The 18405-nt window shown below is 39.1% G+C and overlaps 1 protein-coding gene and 1 long non-coding RNA gene across 2 annotated transcripts in view; one reads left to right on the top strand and one right to left on the bottom strand.

Annotated features, from left to right (window-relative positions):
• LOC109463755 (arylsulfatase B-like) overlaps positions 1-13887 on the bottom strand; it is a 20816-nt gene extending 6929 nt beyond the window's left edge. The window contains exons 1-6 of the mRNA XM_019760601.1: positions 13784-13887; positions 12966-13056; positions 11506-11692; positions 5383-5573; positions 3705-3912; positions 113-353 (exon numbers count right to left, since the gene is read on the bottom strand). Coding sequence (XP_019616160.1) covers positions 113-353; positions 3705-3912; positions 5383-5573; positions 11506-11692; positions 12966-13056; positions 13784-13887 — 1022 coding nt within the window. The remainder of the gene's footprint in view (positions 1-112; positions 354-3704; positions 3913-5382; positions 5574-11505; positions 11693-12965; positions 13057-13783) is intronic.
• Positions 13888-14474: 587 nt separating this feature from the next.
• Positions 14475-17548, top strand: LOC109463866. The gene is made up of 3 exons (XR_002139848.1): positions 14475-14550; positions 16729-16885; positions 17473-17548. It is a non-coding gene; the product is annotated as an uncharacterized LOC109463866 (long non-coding RNA).
• The last annotated feature ends 857 nt before the right edge of the window (positions 17549-18405 follow it).

Below are 18405 nucleotides of genomic sequence, written 5' to 3'. Positions count from 1 at the left end.
CAACTATATATATATAGTTGCCAAAGGTTGACGAGATCTACTGAAAATGTATGTTGTGTTGGAACAGAGCTTAAACTTTAAAAATCTAAAACCTTCGCATTGCTTTCTTTACCTTATTGCGTCCCACACATCAAATCCATCCAAAGACTTTGTGTTATTTGTTGATGCACGAGAGATACGAAGTAGAGTAGGGAACCAATCAGAGATGTGAATAAGAGCATCACTTCTTCGTTTTGCTTTCTTCAGTAGTTTGCTGGTAACAAAACCAACACCTCGTATTCCTCCCTCCCACAGGGTACTCTTCCAACCTCTTAGCGGCCAGTTACTTCCAGCGTTTCTCCTAGCACCGTTATCTAAAGATACAATAGTTAATAGTAAGTTTTAAGAATCAACAGATAATTTGGTACTATTGAAATTATAACCGATGATATCATTGGCAATGTAATTTAGGCACCGATATATTATCAAAAACATTTACCTACCAAATAGCATGGATCCACGTTTTTCATTTACAGTTTCGATTAATTATTTGGTCGTTGTCTTCAACATATTTTTTAGTCAGTTGACAGGTTGATGGCATTGACTGGACTCAAGACGAGAAAAAGTCATCTGACTCAAGACAGAAAATTGAGTCATCTGAGTTAAGACGGGCACTCTGAGTCATTGACTCAAAATGGAAACTAGAAACTGACGCATTTGACTTAAGCCAGGTACTTTGATTCATTTGACTGGCACGCGGGTCATGTGACTCAAGACAGAAACTCTTAGTCATTTGACCCAAGAGGCATATTTAGAGTCTTGGAATCTCTAAGTTGTCTGACTCAAGTCGGATATTTTCAGTTATTTGACTCAAGACGGAGATACATTTTACATTTGACAAAAACCTAAAAAGGAGATTCATTTGACAAAAACCTGGAAAAGATTATCTTGGTATATTAATACGTGTGTACCTCTTGAAAAAAACTCGAGATTAAACTAAACAACCGTTTGACGATCGTCGTGGCTTTTAGTATGTAGGTAGCGTAAGTGATGCTTGACATAATTAAATCACAATTATGCAAATCAGGATCTAATTTTCATAATTAAAGAGGGAATTCTATAAATCTGCTGTATTTGATATTAGGGCTATAAACACTTGTGACAAATGTAATTGAATACGGCAAGATAATTGGCGGATATTGATTATGTAAATGAAGACCTAATTTGCATAGATAATGGGTTATTGGTACAATTTCACGTTCACGTTCACAATTGGTAACTGCTGCGAATGTAATACTTGCCATAATTGGAAGTTCAATGAAGGTGAACATCACTTAACATAATTTATTCAAATCAACCCATTTGCATAATTTATGAGGAACGCTAGAATAGCCTTATTTCTTTAAGATAGCCCTGTCATTGGGTGGAGAATATGATGAACTGATATATGGAAATCACCCCTTATAATTTACATATTCGCAGTGAAAAATGTACATAATTCGTCAGTTTGGACTGCCAACATGATTTGGCAAAGGTATGTCAGAGGCCGTGCTTGTATACAACCAACAACATCATAAGTTGTCCATGCTAAAAAATAACGGTTTTGCTAGGTAGAGGCTATGTGAAAAATGTGTTTAGAAAATTTTCTAATGAGCAGGATTGTAAATGTAGGCCAAATACAGGTGGTCATCACCATGCATAAGATTTACAAAAGCACTAAATATGTCAAGGAGGTATGAGATTGCCGAACTCTAGTTTTAATAATCAATTTGGTCTAGACTACAACAAGGCTGAGGCAATAAAAATCATTGCCAAGGCGACGACTGAATGATATATATTATTTCATGTGGTGGAGCTAGCAATCTACATTACAATTATCAGAAAAACATATTTCCCTATGTTATAAAGACATGCACGTAGTGAAATTTACAGGCTGGGTGGAGGAGGTGTGGGGCAATACACCAAATACACGTATATGAGGAATCAGCCGTTCTTCCCCAGCAATATAGATTTTATGATGACATACTTACTTTACTTTGGTCGAGTTCCCGCTAGAACCAAACTGAAAACCATCCTCCACTTCACTCTATCCTCCACCAGAGACTGGATTTTATGTCTGGTCTGAAGTTGTTACTCCTTTGACTTTTTTTACCTTTTGTGGGTTCCAAAAGGACGGATAATTTCTTTTCTCTCTGTGACCTGTTTGAATATGGTCTTTGGCCAAAGACAGCTGTGCTCTCTGTCCATCGTGTGGGGAGAAGACTGATGACCAGTAATTAATCATGCCAGGCATCTGGATGGGTGGCACGTGGGCACCCCGTGTAAGTTACCTGCTTGATCCAAAAACCACATGGTGGAAGGTTTCCTCCAAACCAATTCCCTGGGGAACGCGTTCATGCAATTTTTGAAATTCTTTCAAAGCGATCGTAGTACTTACACAAATGCCTCCGCCCCAAAGGCGTCGCCAAAAAATCGCTGTACTTTTTACTGTACGGAACACCCTGAAAAGGGTTTGCCACAGATTTACAGACGCACCATCACCCGTGTTAGGCCCCCCTATGTACTAGTATTTGATTTTTGACTGTTACTGAAAAAAAAACTGTTGCAAGAAATTCTGCTTACTGTATTATGATCAAAGTGTCACGACAGTGTCGCAAAATACAATATGATGTGATGAAAGGGAAGATTAAGAACAGGGTGACTACTACTGTTTAGAGGAGATTTATTTCTGTTTTTATGACAAATACAAGACTTGTTTATTGTTACACTATGTTATTTTATTCAATTTGTGTGCTAACATTTGTATTTCTACAGTCAGTATTTTCGAAATTTTGACAACTTGTTTTTTGGCCCTTCATGTATTTCATCCTTGCATTGATTTTAAGGTCTCCAATGGACGCCATCCATAAAAATTACTTGGTTTGGCCTTAGGTAATGACCTTACGCATGGCCAATATTTCCTCCAGGCCCTCAATTTAAGCAACTGATTCCATATGGGGTTCCCAGCTGTCCCAGCTGTTTAATCCAAGCAGAGGTTGGTGAGGCAGGATCGTTAAAGTTTTAACACAAAGGATCCACTGCAGCGACGTAGGGACCATCCACGAGGCCCGTTTTCGAACTTGACCTTGGCCTCTATGACATTAACCTGCCTACCAAAATCCTGAACATTCATTTAAATATACTCGAGTTATTTTGCTCACAAACACAAAAGGTCCACTGCAGTGACTTAGGACCCCCCACGAAGCCAAAACTTGCACTTGACATCGGCCTCAACAACGGCAATCTGTTTGCTAATATCATGGACGTCGAATCATGCCTCTAAGAGTTTTTTCGCTAAATCCGCAGTCACCCACAATGCGGCGAGACAATTCCATTCTCTTTTTGACGAAGACAATTAATAAAGCATATCTAAATTTAGAATCTGATTGGCACGATTTATGAGGAAATCCTGGAATAACCTTCTTTTTTAAGATAGGACAGTCACTGATTGTTGAATATGATCAACTTATGTCATGATTGCAAATATGTTTTTTATATCTATATAACCCAAAAGAGACATTTATATGGGTTGGTTACACAATATAAGTAGAGAAAACTAAAGTTTACAATAATGCCATAAAATAACGAGCTTTCCGAAATTTGCATTTTAAGAAAAAGAACTACATACCAGATATTATCTTTCAGCTGTCTTTCAAGGTATGCAGCCGAGAATTGCCCTTTTTTACCTGTAGAAAAGATGAGAACTGTATCGTTCCACAATCCCGTCTTTCTCAAGGCGTCAGTAACATTCCCCACTGCCTCATCCATCGCTGTCACCATGGCGGCATATGTCCTGACAAGGGTATTCTTTACGTTTTTGTACATGTCAATGTACTCTCGGGGTGCTTCGAGAGGTGAATGGACAGCTTGAAATGGCAGGTAGAGAAACATCGGCTGAGGGGAAATGAAGTAAAACTTTTTCTAAACATATTCCTCCAATGTAAATTTTCAGAACGAAAGCTAGTGTTTATGTGGAACAGATTATCTCAACATCGATATTGTTATCAATAAAGTTGAATTTACTTAACCCTATTTAGACTGTGCTACCCAGCAGTGTCTATAATAGAGATATTAGGGTAAAAAATACATATAGAAATGATGTCATAATCAGGTCAATGGCCCTGCCTATTTTGACCTGCAGTGCCGTGGTTACTTTTGCATTAGTCTCGTGTACTTTCGTCAAAAATATAAAATACAACCATGTATAAGATACATTATCAAAGTGTTTGAAACAAGGTCAACTAAATGAATAGCAAAGTTCTTTGATCAACCAGTTATTTGTCACGAGCCGACGTTTCGATGACCGCCTGTCATCTTTATCAAGGCAATTCTGACTGGTTTACTGTCCAAGCCAGTTACAACCAATGGTTACCTCAACAAAAGGGTAAGGTCAGTGGGAGGGTTACCAGACAAAGTCACAAATACGACCCATTGCCAGCACGTACTAAACGCTACCAAAATAGCCCTCTACCGTATATTGTAAACCTGTTAAACAATGGCATTTAGATAATTGTGGCGTAGATTATTAATTTGTATCTTTGATAATTAGTTGGTAGCTTTTAAATATGTGATTGTATCTTTTTATATATGCACTTCGTCTTTTAAATATGTATTCCATCTTTTAAATATGTACATGTATTGTCACCTGTTTCGCTGTTTGCAAACGTTTAGATCGGTCGTATATGTCAACTTGAAATTGGTACATGTACATGAACTCGCAATTCAGCTAATAAGCTGCGATGAGTTTGTATCGCATAATAAACCATTCTATATATATACTGTGCACTGACGCTAGATGTTACTTGGTGCATAGTGAACTAAAGGTGTTACATAATTTACAGTGCACTCATCAGTCGTAGCGATGGGAAGATGACAGACTCGAGACGGAATAATTTACAGTGCACTGTTACTCGGTTCACAGTGCACTTCAGTTAGTTAATTGCCCTTATAAAGATGACAAACGGTCTTCGAAACGTCGGCTCGTGACAAATAAATGGTTGTGATCAAAGAACTTTACTATCCATTCGTTTACCAACCTGATGAAATTATTTACGGAAGATCAACTCATATTTAAATGTTTAACTGACTCAAAAACAACACGCGTACACTTTGCACAAAATGACTACAATGGTTGATTTTTGTATCTAAATACTAGCACCATAAGTTTGTAACATAATGTCTAATACTTTGCCTATTTTAATAAAAGGCTTATGCTTTCAACGTTTTAGTGTATGTTAAAAGCTTCATCATGATATAATCCGGATAATCAGATTTTATGCCATTTTCTTTTCTTTTAATGCCCTTAGCCCTATTTGATAACCGCATGCAATATGTCGACATCATATCTAGTAAATACGTTTATACCTTGTTCTGCGGATGATTCCGTATGACTTCGATAGCTTTTGAAGCAAACAGGTTGGTAGAATAGGTTCCATTTTGATCAAGGACAGGTTTGTCTTGGTCTCGTAAGTCAAGCCCGTGAAATGCGTTTGGATCCTTTGCAAAAAGGTTCGGCCTCCGATGTGTCCAGTAGTCCTCACCTCCGGTCAGGTAACCTTGATGTAAAAAATACACAAGTCTAAGGCTTACTTTCTGTGAGCAAATCAAATCATTTGAATATAAGAATGTGTTTTCCTTAAATATACAGCTCCAACACGTGTTATTACTTTGTTAAGGTTAGATACTGTTTTGGTCTTTATGATGTTTGTATATGTTAGAACGATTTCTGTAACGGGACTGAAAGAGAAGGGGCTGCACGAGCTAGCTCCATGGAGGAGCTCTGCAGAGCTCCTCCATGGAGGTTGCTCGTTCAGCCCTCAGCTCTGCAGAGCTCCTCCATGGAGGTTGCTCGTACAGCCTTCGCGATACCCCCGCAGAGCTCTGCGCCAAAACAAGCCAATTCGTTGGTTGGCGTCACGGGTTCAGTTTTCTATAGAGCTCCGTATATATCAAGTCAATTCAATGTGAGTAGTAGGCGATATACAGCCAGTACTGTGTCACAAATAAAGACTTCGTCACGCAACTCTGCCTAACACGGAGAGCTCTGCGCCCTAACAGGTCAATTCGTTGGTTGGCGTCACGGTTCAGTTTTGTATAGAGCTCTGTAGATATCAAGTCAATTCAATGTGAGTAGTAGGCGATACAGCCAGTACTGTGTCACAAATAAAAACTTCGTCACGCAACTCTGCGCAACACGGAGAGCTCTGCGCCCTAACAAGTCAATTCTTTGGTTGGCGTCACGGGTTCAGTTTTGTATAGAGCTCTGTAGATATCAAGTTAATTCAATGTGAGTAGTAGGCGATACAGCCAGTATCAGTTTTCTATAGAGCTCTGTAGATATCAAGTTAATTCAATGTGAGTAGTAGGCGATATACAGCCAGTACTGTGTCACAAATAAAGACTTCGTCACGCAACTACTGCGCAACACGGAGAGCTCTGCGCCCTAACAAGTCAATTCTTTGGTTGGCGTCACGGGTTCAGTTTTGTATAGAGCTCTGTAGATATCAAGTTAATTCAATGTGAGTAGTAGGCGATACAGCCAGTACTGTGTCACAAATAAAGACTTCGTCACGCAACTCTGCGCAACACGGAGAGCTCTGCGCCCTAACAAGTCAATTCGTTGGTTGGCGTCACGGTTCAGTTTTGTATAGAGCTCTGTAGATATCAAGTCAATTCAATGTGAGTAGTAGGCGATACAGCCAGTACTGTGTCACAAATAAAGACTTCGTCACGCAACTCTGCGCAACACGGAGAGCTCTGCGCCCTAACAAGTCAATTCGTTGGTTGGCGTCATGGTTCAGTTTTGCTTTCACCTCTTTGCGCATCGCGGCGCTCAAAACAGGTAAATTCGCCTAACCACTAGTCATTTGGGACTCTATATACAGGCTGATATGCAGAACTGTCTGTGCGTCTAGACGACACAACATGAGATCAGGATGGCACTTTCCTCTTTTGAAATCTTGGTCATGATGAATCGCTCATTGAAGTTTTTGCACTCTTTTGTCTTTTGGATTATGGCACGTTCACACCTAGTTCACAACTGTGCATGGCTTGTTTCGTGCGCGGGTGGCCGTCTCGATTAGGACGGATGTTGGTTGTAAAATACAGGACAATAGGTGGCACACTGCTTGACCGATCACACTACAAAATTCTGTGGAAAAAGCATGTTTGTTTTGTATGGAGAAACGATGTTGTCTCTCCGAATAGTGTTCTTGTTTTCTAAAGAGTTATAGGTCAACTTACTATGTAAAGAAATGACTGTAACAACGTACTTTCTGTAGTGCCCTAAACTTATATATTAAAATGGGCCTGATTTGCGGTTGTAAATCTTGCCAGAGAGGTGTGGAAAGAAAATGTTTGGTTGTAGAAAACAGACCTTAAACCAAAACCAACTACTCATAGGTTTTTGGAATTCATCAACTTAAATAGCTGAGATCTATAGCCCGGTTTGATGTTAACTACGAGAAAAAAACAACAACAAAAAACACCACTCCGCCATGCCACCGATGGCAGCGGTTATAGATGGGCTATACCACTATAAATGTATGGGTACATCACTTTTTTTATACGAATATATTTGTGTCGACACATGTGCCCCCAGCCATCGTACAATTATTTTTTAAAAGATGCGCATGCGTGTGTGTGTGTGCTTGTGTGTGTGTGTGCGTGTGTGTGTGTGTGTGTGTGTGTTTGTGTTTACTAGTTTGTGTTAAAAAGAGGCCCCCTAATAGAATGGACCCTGCCTGTGAAAAAGTTTGGCGTCAGTTTACAGCCGTTCTCCGTGTTGTCCGCGTGGCCGTTAGTTTTATATCCAAAACCTACTTCTTATCCGCAATAACCTCGTCCATAATCCTAGTGAATCATTTTGCAATCGTTATGTAATCGCGAACAGTTTCCCCGAAATGGCCGTGTCTAGGCACATTTCGTTTTTGAAAGATGGAAACTTGTTTTTGAGCACCAGTGATTTTTTTTAAACAACCCAAGTCAAAAACGACAATATTCCCAGAAGGGTTTGACCGTAAATTAGGACTGAAAAAAAGTAGAACCTCCTTGGTGGAACAAAATGTATATAGACGTAAAAATGCACCCAACTCAAATTATGATATGCTACCAATAAGAAACATGGAAATCAAAAAGATGAAGAAACATTGTGACGCCAACCAACGAATTGACTTGTTAGGGCGCAGAGCTCTCCGTGTTGCGCAGAGTTGCGTGACGAAGTCTTTATTTGACACAGAACTGGCTGTATATCGCCTACTACTCACATTGAATTCACTTGATATCTACAGAGCTCTATACAAAACTGAACCCGTGACGCCAACCATCAGCATCAACTTGATTTGTACTTATAGCTTTATTCACAAGGGTCTAGCCAAAAATAAGCGGTGACGCCAACCAACGAATTGGCTTATAAGGGCGCAGAGCTATTGACTTCAAGCTTGAAGAGGTGAAAGCAAAACTGAACCGTGACGCCAACCAACGAATTGACTTGTTAGGGCGCAGAGCTCTCCGTGTTGCGCAGAGTTGCGTGACAAAGTCTTTATTTGTGACACAGTACTGGCTGTATCGCCTACTACTCACATTGAATTAACTTGATATCTACAGAGCTCTATACAAAACTGAACCGTGACGCCAACCAAAGAATTGACTTGCTAGGGCGCAGAGCTCTCCGTGTTGCGCAGAGTTGCGTGACGAAGTCTTTATTTGTGACACAGTACTGGCTGTATCGCCTACTACTCACATTGAATTGACTTGATATCTACAGAGCTCTATAGAAAACTGAAGCGTGACGCCAACCAACGAATTGGCTTGTTTTGGCGCAGAGCTCTACGGGGGTATCGCGGAGGGCTGCACGAGCAACCTCCATGGAGGAGCTCTGCAGAGCTCCTCCATGGAGGTTGCTCGTGCAGCCCCTATTGGACTGAAAGCAACAAGAATGCATTGACGTTGGATTTATCGATTTAATAGTCTTAGATCACTGTTTTCAGGAAGCGCCGAGGATTGCCATGTATGGATCCATAATCGCGCGGCTTTGCAAAAAAAATCATAAAAGTCATCGAACTCTCCATTACTAGTTGAAACCCTCTTTAAAAAATAAGGGATAACTATGCATGAAAATATTGTCATTTTTATTAGGAACAAGTCAAACAAGAGTTCCGAGATTTCATACCTCCATGAAATATGGGCTTGCTTTGTCCTCATTAATTATGCAAATAACCTCTACATTAACATAATATATGTATAGCGATACAAACCTTTAAGTAACTTACACATGTTACGAGGTATAAAATTCCCATCATTCTCCAATAAGGATTCACAGAGTTTTCACATTAATTATGCAAATTAGATCATCATTTGCATAATTGGTATCTGTTGATGTTCCGCCTGCCACAGATTAAACAGATTACATGTATAGCAGTACTATCATATGAAACACTGTAACTATAAAATTTCCTCATTAATTATGCAAATTAAGTCCTCATTTGCATAATTTGCATATAATCATGTACAACTGTCTCTCAGGTACCTACACACCAAAAATGATGAAAATACGTTGTTCCAATCTGGACTTATTGGCTTTGAAAGTTTTTACCAGAAACTAACCTGCAGTTCTAGAACAAGCTGCTAGGGGACCAAACTTACGCCACTTATTCGTGACAAAATAAGCTATCTGTCACCAAAAAGTGAAGACCATAGCATGTTCAGGACAAAAGATACAAAAACCGGAAGTTCTGCTGCAGTACCAAGGTCATTCACCAGGAGGCCCATACTTGACCTTGACCTTTGTCTTTTCAAGACTTATCATTATACCAAATATCATCACAATCCATAAAGGCGTTCTGAAGTTATGCTGACTACAAAGATGCGGAAACACACACAGACAGACAGACACACACAGAGACATACAGACAGACACGCCAAAAACAATACGTCGCAACACGTCGCTATGATTGTCAGCAGGATTAGTAGTAGACTGTGTATGCTAAGAACTCTTTGTAAACAAGGACTGGATTCTTATGATCTTGTTTACATTGGTTTTGTTCGCCCTGTGTTAGAATATGCTTGCCAAGTATAGCACTCCGGTCTAACTTGTAGAATCAGAGTCTATTGAGAGGGTCCAGAAAAGGGCATGCAAGATAATCATGGGTCGGTCTTACACTAGCTATAGCTCAGCTCTACAAGAACTCTCACTGACATCGCTAGCTCAACGCCGACTAGAACTCTGCCAAAATTTCGCACAGTCCGTGCTGATGCACTCAACATTCAGGAACTGGCTTCCTCCCTCTAGAGGTGACATCTCTGACAGACACACCAGACAGAGACACCTACTGTCCACCCTCAGAACAAGAACAAAACGTTTTCAGAACTGCCCGATTGTTTATATGACCCACCTTTTAAACAAGCATTAACAGTGTTAGCCAACAGTACGTATGGTCATGGAACGCTGAGACTTGTATATTTCCGATTTGTATATATAATGAAGGTTTTAAAATCACTCTCCTTATTACTTTTAATGTGGTCAAGTATGTACTTTTAAGCGTATTTTTAAATATGTCATTGTTGTAAAACACGGAATTCATCCTGTGGCTACCATGTGTTTTTGAGGAATAAACCTTTCATTTTAATACCTCCATTTTTCATGGAGGTAAAAAATGGAGGTAAAAATGCAAGTGAAAATCATGGTAAGAATTTGACCTATTGGTCTAATATAATTTATAATATCATATATCTTTAGCTTCCCTGGAGACCCTTTGTAACCTCTTTAGACCAAATGCGTTTTGATTCTCCTGGAAGAGGTTTCGATGATCGCGTATTGCTTTCAATTTGCTTTTTCTCCCTTTCTCTCTCTTTCTCTGTAGGTGTGTGTCTGTGTGTGTTTCACGCATTTAAAGCATCATAACTTCAGAACGTTTATATGTATCGTGATGATATTTGCATGTTGGTAGGTTGTAAAAAGACAAGGTCAAAGATAAACCTTCTTTGGAATGACCTTGGTACTGGAGCAGAGAATTGTCTATTTTTTTTAATATTTTGTCCTTAACATACTATGGTGTTGACTTTTGGGTAGCACAGACAGAGAGGAACATAGTTCTATGCATCTTATGCATACAAAGACTTAATTCTATTCAGACGGGTGTTTTTTTTGGGGGGGGGCGCCCGCATAGAAATGCATGCAATGGGTTAATTTGGAGGTTATTTGCATAATTGGTGTTAAAGCTTGACACCTTGACAAAAGATGGATATAGTTTGAGTACAACAAACCTTATATAGAATATGCCAAGGATATGATCAATGTGAAAAATCCAAAGACAAAGAAAAATTACAAAGGCTATTATAACAATGTTAATCCTTGTGCACATGATTGCATTCAAGGTATTTTTACATCCTCAACCTTCTTTGAATTTATTGCACCAGTTGCGGGCAAATGTGAATAGCGTATTGTACTGTTTTACCTAAACTTTAAATTATATTAAGTTAATTCCATACCGTAAAACCTTTCAAATCCCCTGCGCAGTGGCATGTATTCCTTTCTGTAGAATCCAAGGTGCCATTTGCCCACGATATAAGTGCTGTACCCATTTTCCTTTAGCTTCTGGGGTAGGGTAATTTCATCTAAAGGCAGACCATGGGGGCGGTCGCTAGTAATTACACTATGTTGCATCCCGTAGTGAATCTGCAACAAAGAACATCTCTTTTAATTGACTTTGAATGTTAAAGGTTGATTTCCAAAAGGAATACAAAATACCAACGCTAAACTTTTTTTCAAATACAAGAAAAGCCAACATTTAGTCACGAAATATAGCATATTTCATGTCATCTCCATTCCCATCCAAATTGGACTAATTCAAATATCCCCCGGTACAAACGTGTGATATTTCATAATTATTTCTGCCAAAGGTGTAGGGTCGGTTTGCGCAACGGTAGAGCCAACAAACCCGCCTAAATGGGCTAGGGGAATCCCGAAGCAGCCTTTGTAACTCCTGCTTCTCCTTTTGGGCTACTTAGTCCTGAAGGGAGCATTTGAGCTGGTCTTAATCGCGACGTTTCTGACGTAGGGGGAAGAGATACTGTTACAGCCCTTATTGCTGTAATCCTTAATGTTACAGTGGCCTTTAAGCCTTGTCATGGTGTAACCTTCCTTGGCAGTTCAGCTCATTGTGGACTATCTGGGTCGCGATCCTGGTGACCTCTAATGTGGCTTAAAAGTCCGGCCTTGCTTTTGCAGAATCTGTTGTATACTCTGCATGTGTACTGTGTAGTTAAATATGAAGTTTGTGCTGCAGACTTTTCCAGTCTCCGTTTCTCTGCTGCAGCTTCTCTTCTTCTCTTGTCTGCATCTGCAACACCTCTGCGCAACTCTGCACAACTCTGCACCAGGCAGCTCTGTCCTCAGCCTGCGCTTCCCAGGTGTCTGTTGAGATGCCACATGACTTCATGTCCCTCTTGCAAATGTCCTTGTAACGCAATGCTTGACGGCCAACTCCTCTGGATCCAGAGGTTAGTTGTCCATACAGAACATCCTTCTGAATCCGTCCGTCCTCCATACGCCTGACATGCCCTAGCCAGCGGAGGTGGCGTAGATGCTCTGTATCTTTGCTTTTTTTCAAGATCACACTGTTGGGAATTCTGTCCTTCCAGCTGAGTCCAAGGATGCGCCGGAGACATCGCATGTAAAATGCGTTCAGACGACGTTTCTGACGTACATATGTGCTCCACGTCAGGAATTTTGTTATTTACTCATGATGTAACCAATAAGTAAATAAAAAGGTAAATGATTGTCAAATTAATCTAGTCTAAACGGAACCTGCCCCAATGGTCCGGTCAAAAAAAAGCAGACAAAATATCTTTAAATCATTAAAACTGTCTAGAATTGAATTGAAAATGTCATTCATCCCATTTAATGCGACGGAAAATTTCAAAAAGATACATCTACAAATAAAACCTACCTGATACCTGCCTGTCATGAGCTGGCACCTTGACGGGCTACATATGGGCTGCACATAGTAATTCTCTAACGTAACTCCCTCTGATGCCAGGCTATCAAAAACAAACAAAATCAAATACAATAACGTACAAACACTAAACCAACGGACAGAGAATAACAATAAAAGACCGAAAATAGTTTTTTAAACCCCCTAAGGTCCTGTCTGATTGTAGAATTAGGAGTAATAATAGATTATGTTTGGGAGACCTTATACTATCTTATCATTAAGCATTAATTAGTTTGTAAGATTTTTTTAAAATTTATTGCTTGACTCCAATTACATATATTCTATATGTAAAAGTGCCATTGTTTTGGTTGTAGGTTTTATTTAATCATTAATTATGAAAATGACCTCCACATCGATATTATAAATCCATGGCAAACGTTAATCTATCATCAACTTGAATATGTAACACGTATCTCTTTTGAAGGGATAATGACCACAGTTTATTGATGCCCAACAAGATACACTACGTTCACAATTATATTTCACCTCATGTGAAAGATATTTGAGTGTTTCCAAAGAAGCTAATCTTGTGACATGTACCCTTGTCTATCTAGCCTGGCATGCCCAAACCTAGGGGGGCAATTAGTCAACATATGGGGCCAACCAATGTATGTTGTTGTTGTTGCTTTTGTCCCAAGGCCGAACCTGTGGCATCGGGAACTGTACAATACACAAAATATATGTCAGAAAATGTGAAATAACGACGCAAACGTGTTAAAAAGTAATAGTAACTGCTGACTACTCAAAAATTTAGTATAATTTGCCCACTCTACCTGTCAAGGTTTGGAGTTTGTATGAATGACCCATGATAACCAATGTCATTCCAGCCGTAGTCGTCCGCCAGAATAAAAACAATGTTGGGTTTTTTACTGGGCATCCCTCCATCTGCTTCAATCCTGATATTCAAAATCAATCAATAATACAATTATTATAGTAAAGAGAAAAGGATTTTGGATTTATTAAATGTCATAATAACCATCATTTCGAAGACATTACATTATTTGATAATATATGCAATAAAGTACACAATAGAAAAATTCCAAAACGGTTTTATGTAATAAAAGGTATTTACCTCAGCTGCAATCCATGCCAGGAATGATTGCTAGTAGATATAATATCAAACCACAAAAACACAAACAGCACAGATGCAAAAAACAAAAGGACCCAAGTTAGACGATGATACAAAAACCGTCGTAATGAACGACCATACTGAAAAAATATTACTGCTTCCATCAAAAGTCTACTACAAAAGTTACTTTTAGATATTCTGAAGATATTGTATATAGTTTTAAATGAATCTGCCGAATCGATGTTCTGAAGAAATGTACCTGCAGTAGTCTTTAAAACTGTACAAGTAACATTGGGAACACGTTCAACTGGTAATTATTACACCGCGCATGCGCAATGGTCTTTATGAATCATACATTGTCACCGCGTCTCGTGACGCATGAGACAGTCAATGTAGTCCAGCTTGCTCTATCAGCAGTCAGTAAATCTAGAATGCGGTGATCTAAGTACGACGTGAAATCTTTTACAAAAGGTAAGTGCTGAAAGCATTTCTCTAATAGTTTAACAGTTCAGTATCTGCAATAAACGCAGTGGAGGTAAAGGTGACCGCCGATGCCCGCCGCAGTAGAAAATAGCATGGCCTCGGCATCTTTGTTTGCTGTTGTTGTTGCAAAATTTTTTTCATCAATTATTTACATCCTTGCTAATGTGTAGAAATTAAACTCTGCTTATGAATTAACACTATCTAGAGTAGAGGCACGCGAAGTTTACGCGCCAACTATCACGCCGGATAATGTATGAATAACTAGTGCTAAAACCAACACAATTGGTAAACGTTTGATATATATCATAACCTTTAGCGACACACAGTATAATATCCCTAAGACAAGAATTTGCGGAAACCGTTGCTCTTCTGAACGATCCCTCAAAGAGAACATCTGAGCGATTTCCCGAGCTGTCTGTGCAAGAGTGACCGAGAGAACAACACTGACTGACCTACGATGACATCACAATGCACAAGTGATGACCAGCAGTTGATATATATGTTTTATTTTATAAAAAATGACTTTGCTGTGGTGAATGTAGCTGTAGCTCAATGCCAACAAAATATTATGTAGTGTCTAAAGTGCTTACTTAAGTTGAATATAGACACTTTAAAATAGACATTTTTTATACCTACTAACGTTTTTAGCCTACTATTTCTTTTAATATTTTACAACAATGAGTTATAAAAACAAATAAAAAGGAAATTACACATAAATTGCAATGAAAAAAATCCAGACTTTCAGTCAACTTAAGAGTTAAAAGGGGACGTCACAAACTGAGCAAATTAATGCTATCAATGTTGCGATTTATTGCTGTCAAATTAATTTTTAAAAGTTACTACCAACTTTGGTGTCCCTACTTTAGGCCGTTTAGATATTTTTTGTCATGTATTGAGACGCTGGAACAGGTGTCAATCTTCCTGTACCTTGGTGCCATTATTGACGAGGCAGCTGGTCAGTGCACCTGGGAGCCGCGAGGGCAGCCCTTAGCTCCCTGGACGTCATCTGGAAGGACAGAGTCCTAAAGGTGTCCGCTAAGACGAGCATGTTGAGAGCACTGATGTGGCCCGTGGTGACGTATGACTGCGAAGCATGAACACTTTATGCGAAAGACACACAGAAGATCGAGGCCTTCTAGATGAAGTGTTACAGGAAGCTGCTCAGAGTTAGATGGACAGAACACCGTGCGAACACCTCAGTACTGGAAGAGTTAGGGATTGGAAAGTCACTCCTACACATGATCGGAAGGAGGGAACTACAGTCCTTCAGACATGTGTCGAGAGCACAGAATATCTCAACCCACATCCTGCAAGGACGGATCTGTGGCAGTAGGAGTGGAGGGAGGCCGCGTAGGAGATGGGTAGATGACATCAGAGACTGGACAGGCAGGTCCCTGGCTGACTGCACACATATGGCCAAGGACAGAGAAGGATGGAGGAAGCTTTTGCTGCACGCTACCACAGTCCCCGATCCTCGAATGTGAAGGTGGAATGAAACGCAGGCCTTGAACGTCTATAAGGCCTTCACAGTTTACTCAAAACGATTTAGCTAGCATAAATGTTACCTCAGCCGAGTATGCACTTTGTACTCTGGCTATCTTTCCCGGCTCCTTTTTAGTCACCTAGGCTATCTACTTTTTTCTGGACTCGGGTAAGACAATTTTGTATTGGTTGCACTGTAAGACTGAGTGTACAGCATATAAAAGCAACTACAAACCTTAGTGTAACGTCTGGACACATATGTCCTTTATGCAGCCCTAAACCGTGCCGTCTGTTGGGATGAACCTTAAAACAAAATAATTTAGGCTTACAAATTGCAATTCCAATTCTTTGCATCTAGAATAATAGCTGCTGAATTAGTATGGATGCATGTTTCTAAGTGTAATCAGTTATCATGTTTTGACGTGTTTTGACAAGTCGATTTAAGGCACAGATAAAACCTTAAGTTCATAAACTTTAAGGTAATTAATTAGAAATGAATTTTATCTCAACATGTTCTTTTGTCGTAACATGAACATAAATTGAGTACATTGTTTAGCCGTGATTAGTTGTACACGTTATTTGCAATTGCATAATTGCGGTGGATTGCCATGTTTAACAGTTATATGACCTTGAATATGAAGCATATGCAACATACTAAGAAGTTTTGCTTTGTATTTATTTCAGGCGAGCTTTAAGGGACTGATCATGAAATGGCTTACTTTCACCCGAATACTTCTTGTAGCGCTACTTCTTTTGGTGGTACTGTGCCTAAACTTGGAAAAAGACATTTTCAAAGCTACACTTTACATCAGAAATAGGACCCGGATTTACGGTTTGTTAGGTAAGCCAAAGTGGTAATAAGTAACCTATTTTAATGGAGGGACCATTGTTAAACCATACAAAGAAAGAAACAATGACAATAATGTATAGGGTAAAACCATCGCAGTAAGATATAATGATTGTTTTTTTTCTAATTAACGTTGTTCAGCGATTTCATTTTTAATAATAAAGTTGTCCGTTCTCTTGTAAGATTGTGATTTTTTCATACATTCACGGCATCAATTCTTTTGTTTCTGAAAGGCCACGATTTTCACAGTAAAACTTTGTATTAAACACACGTTTTGTTAAAGTTTGTTAGAATGTATTTTTTTTAAATCTCCTATCTAGACAATCTTAGAAAAAAAAACATAAATAGCGCAATAATAACGTCTAAAAGTTGCTAGATAATGACGTGTGCAAAAGGATGTGCCAATATTCCGTAATTTGCACCCTTTATACCTAAAGCCATTTGACTACCAATTCAGTATTTGTTAACAGGGTTTGAAAAGATAAAGATTGGAAACGAAAAGTTTAGTTATGTATCCTAAAAAAATGAAAACAGTTGTTAAGCGCCGATAATATTGTAAATTTAATTATTCAATGTTTTAGACCAAAAACGCACTGCAGAAAGGACACAGTCTGAGAGAATCGCAACCTTGAAAAGTTACTGCAGGACGAATGACACCAAAATCACGGTAAATCATTTATATATCAGCAACATATTAAACTAGAATTAATTAACACATGCCTTCGCCATGTCAAGAAGAGGTAGTTCACTAAATAAAGACGCTCTTAAATTTTACACAACCAAGAGTTTTTTTAACGCCCGCTATTAATAAAACCCTTGTTTCTGAAAAGACTCTTTATTGACGAGCTTTACCGCCTCTGGCGGGACCACGTCGGCATTCGGCCGAGATACGCTGGGAGGGGGGCACCAGCTAGCAGGTCGTTGACCTCTGACAATAATGACACGCTACCTAGCGTGTTTTCATCAAACAACAATAAATGTAGTTTCGGAGAATCGTGATTGGGCACGTTTTAAAAGGAATGTGTGGCACGTGGACCAGATGTGAGGAATGTGAATTACCCAAATCGCGGTTTGAATGACTTCACATAAACACGGCCCAAGTCACGTAGTAGGCGCCTTAGAAACCAGACTGTCCGTAAGATCTTATATGAGTAATGTATTGTTCGTTAAAATGAGTGGGTCGGAGAGTATCGTATGTTAATATGCAGGCAAGATAATCGATAGCAACATTTAGGGACTGTCATTATTAATTAACTTATTGTACCACAAATAAGATTTGTAATTTGCATCCTCGAAATTTGCTGCATTGACTAAGTACGTATTAGTTGAGTTGGTTCAAAAGCTTCACTTCTTAGGGTAGGTTAATGCATATAAAACTTATAGAATTATCAATATATATACTAGTTTATGGATTAACAAAAAAAGTTTACGTTGCATCACATTAATTAGGTTTTTCTCTTTTCTATTTCTTCCACAGAAATTTCCAACGCGAAGGCGATTCATTGTTAATGAAA

Source organism: Branchiostoma belcheri, unplaced genomic scaffold (genome assembly GCF_001625305.1).
Source record: "Branchiostoma belcheri isolate BF01 breed outbred unplaced genomic scaffold, Haploidv18h27 scaffold13, whole genome shotgun sequence".
NCBI classification, from domain to species: domain Eukaryota; kingdom Metazoa; phylum Chordata; class Leptocardii; order Amphioxiformes; family Branchiostomatidae; genus Branchiostoma; species Branchiostoma belcheri.
The sequence above is the reverse complement of the archived record's forward strand: the minus strand, read 5'-3'. Positions and strand labels throughout refer to the sequence as shown.